The sequence below is a fragment of the Euphorbia lathyris genome, chromosome 2 (genome assembly GCF_963576675.1).
Source record: "Euphorbia lathyris chromosome 2, ddEupLath1.1, whole genome shotgun sequence".
In the NCBI taxonomy this organism is placed as follows: Eukaryota; Viridiplantae; Streptophyta; class Magnoliopsida; order Malpighiales; family Euphorbiaceae; genus Euphorbia; species Euphorbia lathyris.
The window spans coordinates 58,224,056-58,242,167 of record NC_088911.1 but is presented as its reverse complement, the minus strand read 5'-3'; the positions used below and the strand labels follow the sequence as shown (position 1 = coordinate 58,242,167).

General features: G+C 34.6%; 2 protein-coding genes across 4 annotated transcripts; one reads left to right on the top strand and one right to left on the bottom strand.

The window, feature by feature from the left end:
* Positions 1 to 606: 606 nt before the first annotated feature.
* On the bottom strand, positions 607 to 11,219 carry LOC136218338 (uncharacterized). Of its 2 annotated transcripts, none has more exons than XM_066005141.1 (3): positions 11,062 to 11,219; positions 7,221 to 7,338; positions 607 to 1,401 (listed from the first exon to the last, which is right to left on the bottom strand). In XM_066005141.1, the coding sequence occupies exons 2-3, from the start codon at positions 7,228 to 7,230 to the stop codon at positions 635 to 637; spliced, it is 777 nt and encodes a 258-aa protein (XP_065861213.1). In that variant the 5' UTR covers positions 7,231 to 7,338; positions 11,062 to 11,219; the 3' UTR covers positions 607 to 634. The 2 variants fall into 2 exon arrangements, with proteins under 2 accessions (XP_065861213.1, XP_065861214.1); XM_066005142.1 differs by lacking the exon at positions 11,062 to 11,219 and adding an exon at positions 10,799 to 10,972.
* On the top strand, positions 5,597 to 9,271 carry LOC136218337 (sugar transporter ERD6-like 7). Of its 2 annotated transcripts, none has more exons than XM_066005139.1 (18): positions 5,597 to 5,934; positions 6,018 to 6,080; positions 6,292 to 6,381; positions 6,477 to 6,536; positions 6,637 to 6,702; positions 6,809 to 6,874; positions 7,026 to 7,101; positions 7,238 to 7,302; positions 7,411 to 7,503; positions 7,594 to 7,674; positions 7,761 to 7,845; positions 7,977 to 8,020; positions 8,103 to 8,165; positions 8,249 to 8,308; positions 8,398 to 8,451; positions 8,543 to 8,602; positions 8,682 to 8,796; positions 8,930 to 9,271. In XM_066005139.1, exons 1-18 carry the CDS (start codon positions 5,773 to 5,775, stop codon positions 9,043 to 9,045), a joined length of 1,419 nt encoding a protein of 472 aa, XP_065861211.1. In that variant the 5' UTR covers positions 5,597 to 5,772; the 3' UTR covers positions 9,046 to 9,271. The 2 variants fall into 2 exon arrangements, with proteins under 2 accessions (XP_065861211.1, XP_065861212.1); XM_066005140.1 differs by having other exon boundaries at positions 5,799 to 5,934; positions 6,022 to 6,080.
* Positions 11,220 to 18,112: the final 6,893 nt, after the last annotated feature.

Genomic DNA, 18,112 nt, shown 5'->3' with positions numbered 1-18,112 from the left:
TGAAAATTCATATTGTAATCTAATAGCGTTAACAGTTGAATGAGAAATAGGTGTTTTTGCATAATTACATGAAATTATATCTTGAATAAGTTTGAATATTAGGATTGTGTTTTGTTTAGTGGGAAATACATTAGTTATTTTATTTGAAGATCACAGCTAAAGGACTTGAAGAATTTGACAACATGTGTAAATTCCTAATTTATCTGAGTAGAAATTGATTTCAAAGTTGATTATGGCGGAGGCATTGGTGATAGTAAGGTTTAAGGAAACTTGAGATTTGTTTTGGGTCCTTTGCAGCCTGGGTCTTAGACGTCTATTTATGAACTGCCGGCATGAATTGTTGATTTTTTTTATTTTAATAGTTTGGGAACTAATTGATTTTTATTGAGTATAGTTTAAGGACTTTATTCCTTATATCTATACTTTAATTAGAAATTATTTTAATTAATAATAAAAAATTTAATAAAGTTTATTTTAAAAAAAATTAATTAACATTTAGATTTGCTTTGACAAAATATATAGTGCATATAGACTATATTTACAGTAATTTATTTTTTTTGAACCCAAAGAATCACTTCATAAATGAATAGGATTTACATCCTCAAAAATAACGTTTGATAGCCAAACTGGCACATCAGAAGATAAAAAAATCGCTAGCATTGGAATAAGCCTGCCTAGCTACCGAATGGGCAGCCCTATTCGCTAAACGACTAACATATGATACTGAAAAAGTAGGATTAGACCTAAGAACAACTCGACAGTCATTTATAAGCATTCCGAATTCCGAGATATCCTTTTTGTTTGAAAGAATTGCATCAATAACAAGCTTGGCATCTGATTCAAACTCAACATGTGTGTAGCGTAAGGAAGCGAGCCAAATCAGACTCGTGCGTAGTGCTAATGCCTCGATCACCTTAGGTTCTCTAGTACTGGCAATGCAACTGCTACTACAGAACAAGAATGTACCTGAATCATCTCTGATCACTGCGCCCATCCCGCAACTACCAACTTCCTTGAAAATGGCGCCGTCGACATTGCATTTCATATACCCTCTTTTCGGCGGTTTCCAGACCTTTATTGCATGGTCTGCCCTGGATGAGCAATGCGATGAGGCAGGCCGCACTGCCGACGGTGCAGCATCGGCGGATGGAGCACCCTGGTGTTGACGGTGGAGGCTGCCCGGCAGAATAGGTGGAGACACAAGCGGCTTGGCTTGATGGCTTTGTTGGTACGCCCTCCAATCCCGCAATTCGTCAATTCCATGTCGCCAGCTAATATCCGCCGGCCACCAAGACATATTCCACAAAACTCTGTTCCTGTGATCCCAAATCGCCTTTAAAGCACAACAAAGTTTATCAAGGAGTTCCAGATTCGAATCGCCAATTGCCTGCAACAGCCAATCTGCAAAATTCATCCCATTAGTTTGTGGTATTTGGAGTCCAGAAATTCGCCAAAGGTCACCTGCAAAGCAACAATCAACAAATAAATGGTTATCCGTTTCGTCCTGATCCACACAAACTAGGCATTCAATTGTGATTGGAACTCGTCGTTGGGCAAGTCTTGCCCGAGTGGGTAGGCTACCCGAACAAATACGCCATAAAAATAGCTTCAGTTTTGGGGGCATATTCAAAGACCAGATCCTCTTCCAACCCTCACCCCCCAACCTTTCCTCCTCCACTTCCAACCCCACAATATAACCAGAGTGCACATTGTAAAAGCCATTTTTTGACCAGTGCCAAATTCTTCTATCCTCACTGACAGTGAAGGGTAAAATGATGTCACAAATGGCATTTACTTCAGCTTCACTAAAACATCCATTCAGTTTATCCACATCCCAACCCCTTGCCATTCTCAAGCAACAAGTCAGCAACTCTCAATTCTTGCAATCCGGGGACCAAAAAGGAGTTTATGCGAAAATCATTCAATTTTGGGACCCATGCATCCCTCCAAACTTTAATTGTACTACCATCTCCCACTTTCCACAAAACCCCTTTTCTAAATATATCTAGATCACTCCAAATACTTCTCCAAACCATACTAGGATTATTGCCTAATTCAGAGACTAGTAAGTCATCCTTCGGAAAATATTTCGCTTTGAACATTCTACTCACTAAAGTATTTGGATCATTTATTAATTTCCAACCCTGCTTGCCTAATAACGCCAAATTAAATAAATGCAGGTCCTTAAAACCCATTCCCCCTAACTCCTTAGGTTGACATAACCTAGTCCAATCAAACCAATGAATGCTTCTTTTCCCATCAGGTTTCATACCCCACCAAAAGGAGTTCATCATTTTTTTTTGCAATTCATCACAAATAGACAAGGGTAAAAGAAACGTACTCATACAAAAGGTAGGTAAAGCATGGGCCACTGCCTTTAACAACACCTCATTGCCTGCCTGAGATAAGAATCTGAAGCTCCAAACTCCAAACTTTTTGCGCAGCCTCTCTACCAGGAAAGAAAAGATCCTTCTCTTAGAACGCCCAATAAGCGAAGGTAAACCCAAATAACGTCCCGTATCCAAAGGATTTGACACCCTCAAGATACCTTTGAGCTCAAACTGTAAATCAGCTTTGACATTCGCACTGAAAAAAATTCCGGACTTACTCAAGTTCACAGCCTGTCCAGATGCCAATTCGTAATCAGACAATATACTCATTATCTTTCTTGCTTCATTTGTGGATGCACCAAAGAACAGGAAACTGTCATCAGCAAAGAATAAATGTGTGACCGAAGGAGCCCTTCTGCAGATTCTACACCCTGAAATCAAGCCCTCCCTCTCAGCCTTCGAAATCAATTTGGATAGAACTTCTGCGCATAAGATAAACAGATAGGGAGAAAGCGGGTCACCCTGCCTGAGGCCCCTACCAGGGACAATTTGATCAGAGCATTCTCCATTCACTGCCACCTTATACTTAACCGTTGTTATACAAAGCATCATCCATCTGATCCAGACCCCATCAAATCCCATGCGAATCATTACCAATTTCAAAAAATTCCAATCCACCCTATCATAGGCTTCGCTAATGTCAATTTTCAAGGCCGCCTGCCCAGAAGTACCCCTATTCTGCCTTTTCATGAAGTGAATACTTTCAAAGGCCACCTGTACATTATCAAGTATTGACCTTCCAGGGACAAAAGCAGATTGTGTTTCCCCAATTATTAGAGGCAGCACACCCTTTAATCGGTTGGCCAAGGCCTTTGCAATGATTTTGTACAGCACATTGCAAAGGGCAATTGGACGAAAACCCTTGAGCATTCTAGGACTCTCAATTTTGGGCAAAAGTACAATTGTGGTATCATTTAGGTCTGGAGGGAATACCCCATCCCTAAGCCATTTCGCACAAGCCACACTCAGGTCCTTGCCCATTGTATTCCAAAAGGATTGGAAGAAACCTGGATTAAGCCCATCAGGACCAGGAGATTTGTTTGGACTCATAGAAAAAAGGACAAACTTAAACTCCTCTAATTCGAAAGGAGCTATGAGCATGATGTTTGTCGATGTATCAATCACATCGTCAATAACATCCACTATTTCAGACCCGCTCGTCCCAGTTTCTGTGAATACTGACTGAAAATACTGATGTGCACAGCTCAACATATCACTCTGATTATCTACCACTACTCCCTCCTCATCAACAAAGGATGCAATATGGTTCTGTTGTCTCCTTGCTTTCACACTAGCATGAAAGAATTGAGTATTTAGGATTTCAATTTAAATTAAAAAAAACTAAAAGCATAAAATTAAAACATAAATTACAAATCACTTTTTAAAATTTTAAAATTTATTTAGGATTTGGGATTCTCCATCACCCGTGGGCAACCATGCGGGCAGATATGAATGCTAAAAAATCTCCAAACGTTTTTTTAGGAATTCTCTGAAACCGCCCCTGTCTCTGTCTCGTCCCGTTGCCACCCTCTAGTTGAAAGTAAGTTTTTTCCGAATTTAAAAATAAAGAAATGAAAAGTTTAATTATTTTCGAGATAAAGTGAAAAATTTATTACCAATAACAATTTATTCCTAACATCATACAATTATATATCTTAATATTTGTAATTAGATCAATTTTATACATAACTACAATTATACCTTGCACAGTCATACATCTCGTTATCTCAATCTATTTGTGTGTAATATTATCACTCATCCCAAACACATGCATGCACACGTGAAAAGAATAAAAAGTTCAAAAAAAAAATCTTAGTGTGTACTAATTAGTATAAAATTAGCCTAATTTGCAAATGTTACCGATATAATTGTGTCATTTATGATATTATAGAAGGCAAAAAGTATCATTAGACCTCTAATATTTCATTTGTTGGTTCATTAAGCCATTGATCTTTTATTTTTGGTCACATTAAGTCAAAAAGTCATTAATAACCAAAAAAATCAATTTTGAACATAAAACTTGGTTAACATAGTGCTATTCATTACACCTGCATTCAAAATTTATATCTTTTTTCACTGTTTGAAAGCAATTTGGACATGTAATGTAACTGTAGGAATTATAAAAATCTTAATTCAAACTGTAAATTTTTTTATATATATAATTTCAAATACAGATGAAACTAATAACATCTTTTTAGCAAAATTAGATGCTCACAATTTACTAATTTAGTAGACAATGACTTAATATGATAAAAAAAAATGATCAAATGTTTAATGTATCTAAATAAAAGATCAATGACTTGATGAATAAAAAAATGAAAGATCGGAGACCTAATGATGTTTTTTACCTAGATAAAATACTCTTGACGGTTAACATTGGAGTGTTTTATTTTATTTTTTTACATTATCCCTTTCATTTGTCAAATTAATATTTTTTTTGCTAGAATATTAGAGTGGTTAGAGATTAAGAAATATTTATGTTAATAGAAGATAACATTCAGACTTTTAAATCCGGTTTTAACTATGAAAGACCATAAAAATTAATATCTCCTAAGTTGAGGGAGACATGTGTAATTTATTTGGAAAAGAAAAAAAAAACAACGAATTTAATGAAGAATAAAGATCACTGGCATTGATTTTTTGAAAAGAAAAGGAAATTTTGGTATTATTATAACAATGAAGAGTAGCAATGCGTCAAACATTTGGTATTATTATTTGTTTGATATCTATTTTTTATGGTTTAGAAACAAAACATTGAAAAAAAAATCTGTCATTCAAATGTGTTAAGGTAGGTAGTTGAGAGAATGGTAGATAAATAAATCCCACCACCAAAGACAGACAGTACAGAAAAAGAATAAGGAGAGTAGCCAAATATCCTTTTCTGTTCACCAACTTGCATTTTCACATTATTATGCTCATTTTCCAGGGCATAATAACTATGTTGACCTAAAATCAACCTTTTTCATTTCAACTTTTCCTTCCCAAATGCGACAAACCTCATTAAATTTATTTTCTTGTTATTTTTTTTTTTTTTTTAGTTTAACCGAAAAAAGCTCAGTAAAATCAAATTTTAATCTCATTTACTACCCCTATAGACAGGTCAAACGAAATTAATCCCACTTAGAGGATATAATTAGTGCCGTGTGAGTGTGAAACTCAAGAACAACTGAACTTGCTCAATTTTACAACAATTTATGTGTTAGTCCAAAGAGTTGAGGTTGAAAAGTTAACATCAGCGAGCCATTATTATAAACACAGAAACTAGACAATGGCTGACACATTTTCCTCCTCCTACTCCTAAACTTGTCTCCCTCTCCCTCCCTTGGATCTCTGTACTGCATATCTTCTGTGAGTTCAAAGTTCAAAAAAACAAGGCACAGAGATGTCTATCAAAGAAGACATTGAAAATGGAAACGATGAAGTAGATGGGAGAGAGCCACTCTTAAGGAAGAATACAGCAGATGCCCAAGAGAATAGCAACAACTTAATGGTTTACTTCAGCACTTTCGTTGCAGTCTGTGGTTCTTTTGAGTTTGGATGCTGTGTGAGTATACTTAGTACCTCATTTCCTTTTTCAATAGTTGAGCAAGTTCAATATTCTTTTTTATCAACTCTAATTTTCATCAGGCAGGTTATTCTTCTCCTACTCAAAATGCTATCACAGAAGATCTTTCTCTATCTTTAGCACAAGTAAGTTTACTTTGATCTTTCTCTGTCCATTTCAGGGAAGGATCCTCATAGGGGGCAAAGCTTTCCCAATAACTGTTTTTGGCATTGCCTCTTATCACTCCAAGGAACAGCTTATTGCTACATGCTATAACCAAAATACACTCTGTTGATCTGGGTCCTCCATCACTCTCTCTCAAGAGATTTTAATTCCTAACTGATGTGCTCTATGCAGTATTCCATGTTCGGTTCCATTTTGACTTTTGGTGCAATGATTGGTGCCATAACAAGTGGGTCAATTGCTGATTTTGTCGGTCGCAAAGGGGTAAGTAAATGTATTAACAGGGGGATTAAGCATTAATTGTACTAACTATGCTATTCCAACCATATCAAAATTGTAAACATGAAATATTTATGCAGGCTATGAGAGTGGCCTCTGTTTTATGTGTAGCAGGATGGCTTTCCATTTACTTTGCTGAGGTTTGTGTCATCTCATTACCTAAATCATATTTTTCAGCTCAAGTAATTTTGCCAAAAATGTGATTAATCTTTGTATGGGTCTTCATTTATTCAACAAAAGGGGGATTTAGCATTGGACATTGGGAGGCTTGCAACGGGATATGGAATGGGAGTCTTTTCCTATGTGGTACATTCATTATAGCTATATACATACATATTTGTTTATTACAGTGCTATACTGGTAGTATACTTGTTGTTAAGGACTTGATTACAATGTTGAATTTGATGTAAAGGTGCCTGTGTTCGTAGCTGAAATTGCACCGAAAAATCTTCGTGGAGCCCTAACAACTCTAAATCAGGTATACAACCTGCAATTTTCCTAAGATAGTGACTTGTCAATTGGTATCAGATTTCTTGATTTGAGAACACTCAACTCTAATAGGAAAACATAATGGAAGATCATATGTAAAAACAATAATGTATATCTAATCGTTTCATCTCATTGTACAGCTCATGATTTGCAGTGGAGTGTCTGTTTTCTACATAATAGGGACAGTTATGAGCTGGAGGGCTCTGGCATTAAGTGGTTAGTTTTCTTCATCTTTATTATTCTAATTATTAAGTAATCAAAACAATAATTTTCAGAAAATGTGTATGTCTAATAAGAAGAATATGCTGCAAATCATAATAGAAAAAGAGGCTCACCAGTGAACATTTTGCAGGGCTTATCCCTTGTGCTATTCTTCTTATTGGCTTATTTCTAATTCCGGAGTCCCCAAGATGGTTGGTAAGAGATCACAATACACATTAAATATCTCCCCTTCTGCACAAGCACAGACACATACATCAGTTGATAAAATTGAAATCATGAAAAGTAATGTCTCATATAATTCAGGCAAAGATCGGACACGAAAAGCAGTTTGAGACTGCGCTAAAGACACTTCGAGGCAAGGACACTGACATAACTCATGAGGCAGCTGAAATCAGGGTTCATAATCCTTAAATCTATGATCTATATTTTATATTGAAAAAAGAAAGAGCATAACAACAACTATAATACCATGCCATTGTTTGACAGGATTATATAGAAACTCTAGAGCGGCTCCCAAAAGCCAAATTGCTAGATTTGTTTCAAAGAAGATACCAACGCTCCGTTATTGTAATTATTCTCCTCTGAATTTCTTCTGTGTTTCTTCATTTTTCTTTTCAACAAAAAGAAAACAACTCTTTTACTTGTTTCACCAGATAGGAGTTGGGCTGATGGTCTGTCAGCAATTTGGAGGAATTAATGGAGTATGCTTCTATGTCAGCAATATTTTTGAGTCAGCAGGTGAGGAGATCTTCATAAAGAGTCTTTCACTTGAAAAAGAAAAAGAAAGGACCAAAGCAAGTCCCTTAAATCAAAATGTTGGGTCCGTAATGATATTCTAAGTTCTACTACTTGTGTTTGCTATGTGTCAGGATTTTCTTCCTCTGTTGGAACCATAACCTATGCCATTATTCAGGTTACTTAAATTCTGTCAATTGAAAAGAAGTCTAGTTATCTCCTTCCACCAGGAATAAGATTGAAATGTATCTATTTTGTAGGTTGTGGTTACTGCCCTAAACACAACTGTGATAGACAAAGGTGGAAGAAAGCCTCTCTTATTGGTAACTTTTATTCAAGAAACAGTTGATTCTCAAAACTTGTTTGGTCATATCCAAAGTTAATTTTTCTTTCCAATGCCTTTTAGGTATCTGGATCAGGATTAGTGGTTGCCTGTATCATAACTGCTGTTTCATTCTACCTGAAGGTTATTCATACACAAACCATCAGATCCAGCAACTTCTAAATTTTATTTTCTTTAATTGTAACATAAAAAGAAAGACTTGTATGAATCAGGATAACAATTTGGCACTCAATGCTGTTCCTATACTCGCCGTTACTGGCATACTGGTAAGATTACAACAATTATAGATATAAGTCATGTCTTGCCCTAAATTTCCATTATTTCCCTTGTGTTCTTATGATTTATCTTCAAGTACAGCTATATATAGGTTCATTTTCAGCAGGAATGGGTGCTGTTCCCTGGGTAGTAATGTCAGAGGTAAAAATATTTACTGAGATGAAAATAAAATCTCTGGTTAAGAATCCCACCAGAATAAAGGCATTCCCTTTTCTTGCAGATTTTTCCTATTAACATTAAAGGAGTAGCAGGAAGTCTAGCAACACTAGTGAACTGGTTCGGTGCATGGGTTATTTCCTACACCTACAACTTTCTTATATCCTGGAGCTCCTATGGTAAATAGAACACAAAACAAGCTGATTCTGCCACCAATAGAATAAAGCATGCTAGCAAAGCAATGAAGCTAGAAAATATATATATATATATCTTACAGAGAGGTGATTCTAATGTTTGAATTCTGGTTTTCAGGTACCTTTATTCTTTATGCGGCAATAAATGCTCTTGCCATTGTGTTTATCGCTTTGGTGGTACCAGAAACAAAAGGGAGAACCCTTGAACAAATTCAAGCAGCCATTAATGCATAGAAAGAACACACCGAAGCAAAGACCATCACAGAAATAAATATTATTTTTGCAAGGGATTCTACCAAAATTGGATCTTGACAACACAGCCTTGTCATTGTTTATTTATCAGAAAATGGTGAATGCATGTCTATAGGAAGAAATGTTATTCACAGAAACGATTCAATTAATCAATTGTTTATTTGCATCCATTTTATATAATATGCTGGAAGACCAATTAGGCTGTGAACTGTGGAATAAGACACATCTCTCCTCTCTAAGCTACTCTCCAATATTTAAAGGTTCTTTGTTATTGATAGGTAGGATTGTTGCGAAACGAAGCACCTAAAGCTAAAACAACATCAACAGCATCCTTACTTTTGATTTTAGAGCTAAACTCACAACTGAGAACAAAAAAGGAATACTAGCAAAATAATTAAAATATGAAGAAAACCTTTGAAAACAAACAACCGCAAGAGAATCCAAGGGACAGAATTGATTAGTGAAACATGATAATTGGGATTTTTGAAGATTGTTAGTGAAAGTCGGAACTTATGTGGGAGACTGGGTGGTGAGGGGCACTTATTAAAATAAAACATGGTAGAGCATCACTGAATGTTCTAATGAGATTAAACAGACAGGAAAAGAACCCTGCATATTCCTCTAGGACTTCGATCCAGATTCAAAAATTTGAATCTGCATCATCTAACTAATCCAAGCAGATAGTCATAAGAGCAGATGCTTCTAAAAAACCAACAATGTCAGGATTTCTAATTATATTTGGTGGTTTATATTGACTTGCTGGTGATCCATTTTTCAGAACCATTTGTAATATCCTATCAAAGATACCAGGGTTTACAATAGATAGTAACAGAGGACCTATATGACCCCTATCAAGAGAGGAACAACACCTCCTAAGAGCTTCAATAGATTCTTGCAATTTCTCTTCTTGAAGAAGCAAGCATCCCTCTGTAACTTCAGAGAAAATCTTCAAATGTTTTGGACTAGTTTCCAAATTCAAGAAACTGGCATACTCTGAAATCTCTACAGACAGAGAATTTCTCATTACTAGCTGAAAACTCCCCATTGCAGACATCAAATCTCTCTCTGTTATTATCTCATTGGAATTCTTTAGAGCTCTAATAAGAAACTCTACTTTTGGACATGAATTATGAAAAGCAGTAACTCTCACAAAGTCCTCTACAAGTAGTCACAACCACTTCATGTCTTCCCAACTTCAACACCTTAAAAATCAACTGTTTCCTTGCCAACAGTAATGCCCTTTGATTCGAAATAGGCAGCAGTTGGAAGGATAAGGAATTGGGTTAACTCTGGAGGTTACATTATATCCAAGTTAATACCCCCACAGGACATTCTGATGCAAAGTAATCTCCACCTAAAATCATGACATCTCCTGCACAATACTTGAGCTTCATGCTTCCAGTTGCATTGCAACACACTTGGCAAAACAAACATTAGACCACAATTCAGAAACAATCCCATCCCAAAATATGGATCGAAATCTCTCTGAGAATTCATGTTGAGCTCCACCAAGAAGAGTTAAGATAGATTCACTCATTTCAGGAAGACTAATATAATACGCATATTCATTCAGAAGATCATCACATAGTTGTACTAACCACTTGGATTCAAGCATCTTAAATGCTCTAAACTAAGCCTATATAGCATATGGGGCAGCAAAGCAATCCTATCTACTAAATCATAGTTCCTAAGGGCACAAAGAAGATAACAATACATATGTTGCTCATATTTCTACCTGAAATGACCTCAGGAAGACTAATGCAAGAGAAAGCCTGATACCAATTCTCTTTACTCATTTTCAGGAAAGGGTAAGAAGAGGCAGCACACAGCCACAGCCTTGAACCCTCCTTTTGTAGTGGTTACATCATCAGCTTATAGAACAAGAGGGTCTATTTACTTGCGGAATCAATCTAGATTAACCAAGTTCAAGTCATATTTCTCATAAAAGTAATCCATGATTGACATCAACAGAAAATTTCCTATAATTTCATTACTTACTTCCTTGGTGAGCTATAAAGGAGGCAGCCTTAGATAGAGATGAATCAAAGTATCGTGTCAATTTGGGCTTTATTGCACTGGTTCCGGAGCTACAAAATTAAAAGAATTACATATATATATGACGGACCCTAACCGCCGCTAAGAGCTATCGGAACCGTAGCAACCTCAGTGTCTTGCTTGTTTTGGGGTAGAGTAGGTTAATTAAAGGAACATTATTTTCCTAATCTTGTTTGGAGACGAGGGTTAAATAGGTATTAAATGAAATTTAGAGGATCTTGAAATAACTTCAGTCCCATCAAACTAATAGACTATGAAATTCACCAAGTCCTTGTTTAGACGGAGGTTAATAAAAGTAATGGAAGGTTAATCAAAGTAAATGAAAGTTAATGAGGTTAAATGTTTATTTCCTTTAAACTCTAACTTCCAAATTGGAGGTTAATGAGAGTAACGTAAAGTTTTTAAAAATTTCTTATCTTTGCATAGTAAATTTAATTTTACTTCCTCTCCATATTTAAACTCACAAGTTAAACATTTAACCTCATTTACATCCTATAAATTTCAAAGGTTAATTTTTAACTTTCCTTTCCATCACTTCCTTTCCATTTCCATTATCTCATTTAACTCTCACTTCCATTAACCTCTAAACTCCCAAACAAATGCTAAATACACGTTTATTTTACCTAATGTGCTACTGTTTGCTGTTGCTATTTGCTTTTGTAAAAAATTGTTTTCCAGATATAAAAGGCAAACAGTATATTATTAACCAAACACTCAATGCTGCTTTTCAGACCTAAAAGACAAATAGAAGATCACTAACCAAACACATAAAACTCTCTATTTTGAAATGAAAAGATAAACAGAACTCGAAAATGAGCAACAAAACACCCTTAAATATTTAAGTTAACTTTTACCTAGAAAAAAGACAAGTTTATATTTTAAAGGTGCGTTTGTTTGACAACTTTTTAACTGCTGTTTGCTGTTTCACTTGGAACAACAGCTACAAAGTGTTTGGTTAATTTTCAACTTAGGCTCCGGATTGCATTTTGCTAAATAACCAGCTGCTGTTTGTATAAGCAAGAAAATGCTGCTGTTGTATTTTACTTTTGCCGCTTGGCATTGTCTTTCCCTTAATACCCTTCTAATATCAATTTTATACTTTAAAAAAAAATCAATGTTTGTTTTAATGCTTTCTGTGACATGTGGATTCTCATTAATGGGAGCTATACTTCTATTTATGTCAGAAGCAAATTTTTTTATTTTTTTTGTTCAGCAAATATAAGATATATATAATTATGGAGAACTTTGAATTTACTTTTAAAGTTTCTTGTATGAAATAATTTATTGTTTGTACTCCATAAAATGATTTTACTCCTTAAAAATTATGTATTTCTTCTAGCATTAATAAAATAACGAGATTTGTATAACTTTGTTCTTTAATCCACGCATTAGTCATTTGATTTGAATCATATCCAAATTAGTCATTTTACATATTAACAGCAACAATTAATTATAATTTTACCAAACACTAATAATCAATCAGCAAACAGCAAACAGCGAAAATCAACAGCAAACAGCAATCAGCAACAGGTAAAACAAACGTACCCTAAATCAATTCAATCCCTATGAAATATTAAAATAATAGTACTACATATATATATTATATTTATCTATAAAAAGATAGATTTTATCCGTACTATATGTAAGAGTTTTACAGAATTTAAATTAATTCCTAAAATCTCTCTAATTCTCTGCATATCTATATATCTATGTATAATATAAAACAGTAACCATGGAGCCGAGGTGTCACTTCCTCCATTTTTACTGATAAAAAATAAAATAAAATATATAATATATTTATTTTAATTATATTATTATATTTATCTATAAAAAGATAGATTTTATCCGTACTACATCTAAGAGTTTTACAGAATTTAAATTAATCCCTAAAATCTTTCTAATTCTCTGCATATCTATCTATATGTAATATAAAACAATAACGATAGAGCTGGGGTGTCACTTCCTCCTTTTTTACTGATAAAAAATAAAATAAAATATATAATATATTTATTTTAATTATATTATTATTTTATCTATAAAAAGATAGATTTTATCCGTACTACATCTAAGAGTTTTACAGAATTTAAATTAATCCCTAAAATCTCTCTAATTCTCTACATATCTATATATAATATAAAACAGTAACGATGGAGCTGAGTTGTCACTTCCTCCTTTTTTATTGATAAAAAATAAAATAAAATATATAATATATTAATTTTAATTATATTATTATATTTATCTATAAAAAGATAGATTTTATCCGTAGTATATCTAAGAGTTTTACAGAATTTAAATTAATCCCTAAAATATCTCTAATTCTTTGCATATCTATATATAATATAAAACAGTAACGATTGAGCTGAGTTGTCACTTCCTCCTTTTTTACTGATAAAAATATATATTATAATACATAATATATTAATTTTTAATTATATTATTATATTTATCTATAAAAAGACAGATCTTATCCGTACTACATCTAAGAGTTTTACAGAATTTAAATTAATCCCTAAAATCTCTCTAATTCTCTGCATATATATATATTCTATATATAATATAAAACAGTAACGATGGAGCTGAGGTGTCACTTCCTCTTTTTTTACTGATAAAAATTAAAATAAAATATATAATATATTTATTTTAATTATATTATTATTTTATCTATAAAAAAAGATAGATTTTATCCGTACTACATTTAAGAGTTTTACAGAATTTAAATTAATCCCTAAAATCTCTCTAATTATCTTCATATCTATATATAATATAAAAAGTAACGATGGAGCTGATGTGTCACTTCCTCCTTTTTTGCTGATAAAAAATAAAATAAAATATATAATATATTAATTTTAATTATACTATTATATTTATCTATAAAAAGATAGATTTTATTCGTACTACATGTAAGAGTTTTACAGAATTTAAATTAATCCCTAAAATCTCTCTAATTCTCTGCATATCTATATATCTATGTATAATATAAAACAGTAACCATGGAGCTGAGGTGTCACTTCCTCTCTTTTTACTGATAAAAAATAAAATAAAATATATAATATATTTATTTTAATTATATTATTATATTTATCTATAAAAAGATAGATTTTATCCGTACTACATCTAAGAGTTTTACAGAATTTAAATTAATCCCTAAAATCTCTCTAATTCTCTGCATATCTATACGTAATATAAAACAATAACGATAGAGCTGGGATGTCACTTCCTCCTTTTTTACTGATAAAAAATAAAATAAAATATATAATATATTTATTTTATTTATATTATTTTATCTATAAAAAGATAGATTTTATCCGTATTACATGTAAGAGTTTTACAGAATTTAAATTAATCCCTAAAATCTCTCTAATTCTCTGCATATCTATATATATCTATGTATAATATAAAACAGTAACAATGGAGCTGAGGTGTCACTTCCTCCCTTTTTACTGATAAAAAATAAAATAAAATATATAATATATTTATTTTAATTATATTATTATATTTATCTATAAAAAGATAGATTTTATTCGTACTACATCTAAGAGTTTTACAGAATTTAAATTAATCCTTAAAATCTTTCTAATTCTCTGCATATCTATTTGTAATATAATCTATATATAATATAAAACAGTAACGATGGAGCTGAGGTGTCACTTCTATTGGTCCCTTATAATGTTACAAGTATAGTTCCAAGGGGGGTTAGGAACTATTTAAACTTTTTAAAACTTAGGGCAGACTTCTTTTCTTAAGAGAAAAGGTTTTAACAGTGGCGCTGAGTGAACAGCAAGATACTGGCTTAGTCAACTGGTGACTAGGTCAGTTTCTTGACTTGAGTCAGGAGATAGCACTTAGAGTCTATTCCTGAGCTCAGATGTTTGTTGCGCACAACTCAGCTTGACCTCTTTACTTGGTCAGTTTTTGGTTATTTAAGCAAGCAATATATATAAGGAGTTTAAGGTAAGGAATACGTTACTCAACAGATTTATCCAGGTTCGGCTTCTAAGCCTACGTCCTGTCCTCGGAACACGTTCCGAGCTTTTGAATCCTCTACTGAGCTCTTTAAAGGTAGGGCCTCAAACCTTTTACAATCTTAGCAACTGAGTATAACAAGAGTACCTTCCTCTATACCTCTACTCAATCCTAATCTCTCGCTGAGTACTATAACCGAGTACTCAGCCTCTCCTTTCTAATCTCAAGAAATGATAAGTGTTTGTCCTAAACAATGATTGCTAAGACACCTTAGATGATTGAATAATCACTCTAGACTTTTACACAAAAGATATGAAATTTAGTGTAAGATTGCTTTGCTTTTTGCTTGTAGAACTTGCGTAGAAATTTGGTCAGCGTAATGGCTTGATCAAGTTCTGTTGAAATGAAGCTTCTGATGGCACTATTTATAGAGACGTCTTGAGGCATCGGTCATTTCGAATTTCGAAATAACCATTGGAGGGAAACGGCTTCCTGTCGTTGTCATCCTGACTTGCTCAGAGCTCTTGGCCAATCAGATTTGAGTATCTTCTGTCCTCGATCAGCTTTTGGTCAGCTCGGCAGAGTGTCTCTCCATTTATGGTAATGTCAACTAGACAGCATACTGTGTCGTCTGAACTTTACTCAAAGTGGAAACACTTTGTCTGGAAGTTTTCCTTAGCCAGCTGCTGTCTTGTACGCTTTGTCGAATCAACTCAGCAGCTTCGTTCCGAAGTTGTTCCCTGAAGGTCTTCTAGATCCTTCTTCCGCTGAGTTGCGTTTTGTCCACAACGACAACGTTTTGACATTCACGGGCCGAGTTGTCTTGAACAGTTTGACTTGGGCTTTGACTCTTGTATTGAGCTTGGGCCTTTTAATCCTTATGTCTTATAAGCAAATTTTAACTCAACATTGAACAAACACATTAGTAGAATAAATCAAAGCATTTAAACTTAGTGTGTTTAGAATATGTTTTTAATTATACTTAAACAATTTTGTCAAATCAAAATTATGTGGAAAGGTGTTTCAACAAACTCCCCCATTTTGATGTTGGCAAAACTATTCAGCGAGGAACTCAGTATTGAGCTCCCCCATGATAGTTGACCTAATATAACTTAGCAAACTCCCCCGTAAGGGTTGAGCTACTGACTTAGTTTTACTCTAAACATTTAAAGGTTTAATCGAGTAAGTCTAAGGTCAGTTTTCAGATATAGGTCAGCTCATGGAACATATTCTATTTTACTCAGTGTTTAAGCGGAAGCTATAGCATTCAGAGAGCGCTGAGTAATTTGTTGTTCAATGAGTTTTATAAGACAATATTATATAAGCATATAAGTCAGTGTCAAACATGTTATCAGCATTTGGTTCAATCAATAAATTTTATAAGCATTAAACATAGCTGATTCAATTGAAGATACATAATAACATAATACACAGCATCGTATAAAAACAATTCATAACTCATGGTTTGAACAGAAGATGCAAGTATTGATATTTCATATAGGTAGTCAGCGTTTACAAACAAAAGTTCAAGACAGGCATAGACATAGAGATTACATACTTAGCCTATACTGAGCTAGCCTATATCTACAGGCATAGACATAGAGACTACATACTTAGCCTATACTGAGCTAGCCTATATCTATTTCTTTCTCTTTTGTTTGGACTGACTAGACTCATGTTGTGTTCTCGCTTGTTCTTTCTCCCCCGTTTTGGCAGCATCGGGAGGAGGAATCCTAAAGGCGTCGGTTAAGACGGCTCTGGTCAGTTCTGTGGACAGCGCTTTAAGTCTATCGGCGCTTTCATTGACACCATCAAAAATAGCCACTCCATTATCTGAGACCTCGGTGGGTATTTTAAGCTCAGCAGCGCTGATCATACTGACTGTGAAGGCTGAAGATTTGCCTATCCATGTAAGTGCATCGGTCAGACCAGCAATGACTTGATGGAATGTTTTGAGTAAGTAGGTGTCATAGTATTGACGCTGAACATTGCTGTGACGTATGTGGTTGAAGGTTTGTCTGGTGATAGACAGCATTTCATTTTGCTTTATAGCGTCAGTATCCATCTCTTGCTTATTCAGATTCAGCAGTCAAACGGCCTCACCAATTTGCTCCACTGAGCACTGAGAATAGGAGACCATTTGCTCGTTGGTTTTGATTTGCTCGGTGTGAAGCTGAGCAAAGAGCATTTTAACTTCATCAAAAGTAGCATAGCGTGTGTTCGCAGCTGACAAAGTCTGAACTTGTTCATGAAGAGCATTGAGATGTTGAACTGTTGTCAGCTGGATCTCAGCCAGCTTTGCAATGGAATCCTGCTTAGCTTGCTGTGCTTGAAAGGTAATGATGACATTCAGCAAATCCTTGAATCCCTTAACTTCATTGAGAAGCTGAGTGACTTGGGAAAGCTGAGTTGTCTCAATAGAGGAAGACCCAGCAGCAGGAGGAGTAGTTTGTTGAAGGTCGTTGATCAATGCTTGCACTGAGTCGATTATTCTTTTGCCAGACTCAGTGGCATTTAAGTAGGTTTGAGAGCCTTCATTAATTTGTCCAGTGACATCAGTATGACCGGTTGGAAGAGGAGTCAAGGGAATGACGTGGTCAGTGACTGGAAGTGTGGTTCCAATCTGCACTTGAGGTTCTGGTAGAACTGATTGATCGACAGATATGTTGAGTGGAGAAGAGGTAATTCTTATGCTATCAGTGCTGACTTGAGCAGGAATGTCCTGAGTCAGTGGAATGCTAGTGGTAACAGCATTGACAGGAATCGGCTCAACTTGACTTGTTGAGTTTGCGGAAGCATTCAATTCGGCGTGTTCCTTTGGTGAAAAAACAGAGGCTTGCTTTTCAATGGAAGTCGATGTAGTAGAAGTTGGTTGTCTTTTGAAAAATTTCAGCTTGAGTTTAGAAGGGTCTTGGGTTGGCTTCTGAATAACAAAGTCAGGAAGGGTTGGTGGTTGAACAGGAATGTCACTAACTGTCTTCTGACTTGCCTTAACCAATCTTCTTCTGGGAGGAGGAGGAGGGTCAGCTTG

Bases quoted from the DNA above. Each gene is read 5' to 3' on its own strand.
- LOC136218337 (XM_066005139.1), top strand. From the start codon at position 5,773: ATGTCTATCAAAGAAGACATTGAAAATGGAAACGATGAAGTAGATGGG. The intron at 7,675-7,760 runs GTAATTATTCTC...TTGTTTCACCAG, and splicing joins GATACCAACGCTCCGTTATT to ATAGGAGTTGGGCTGATGGT. The intron at 8,603-8,681 runs GTAAAAATATTT...CTTTTCTTGCAG, and splicing joins CCTGGGTAGTAATGTCAGAG to ATTTTTCCTATTAACATTAA.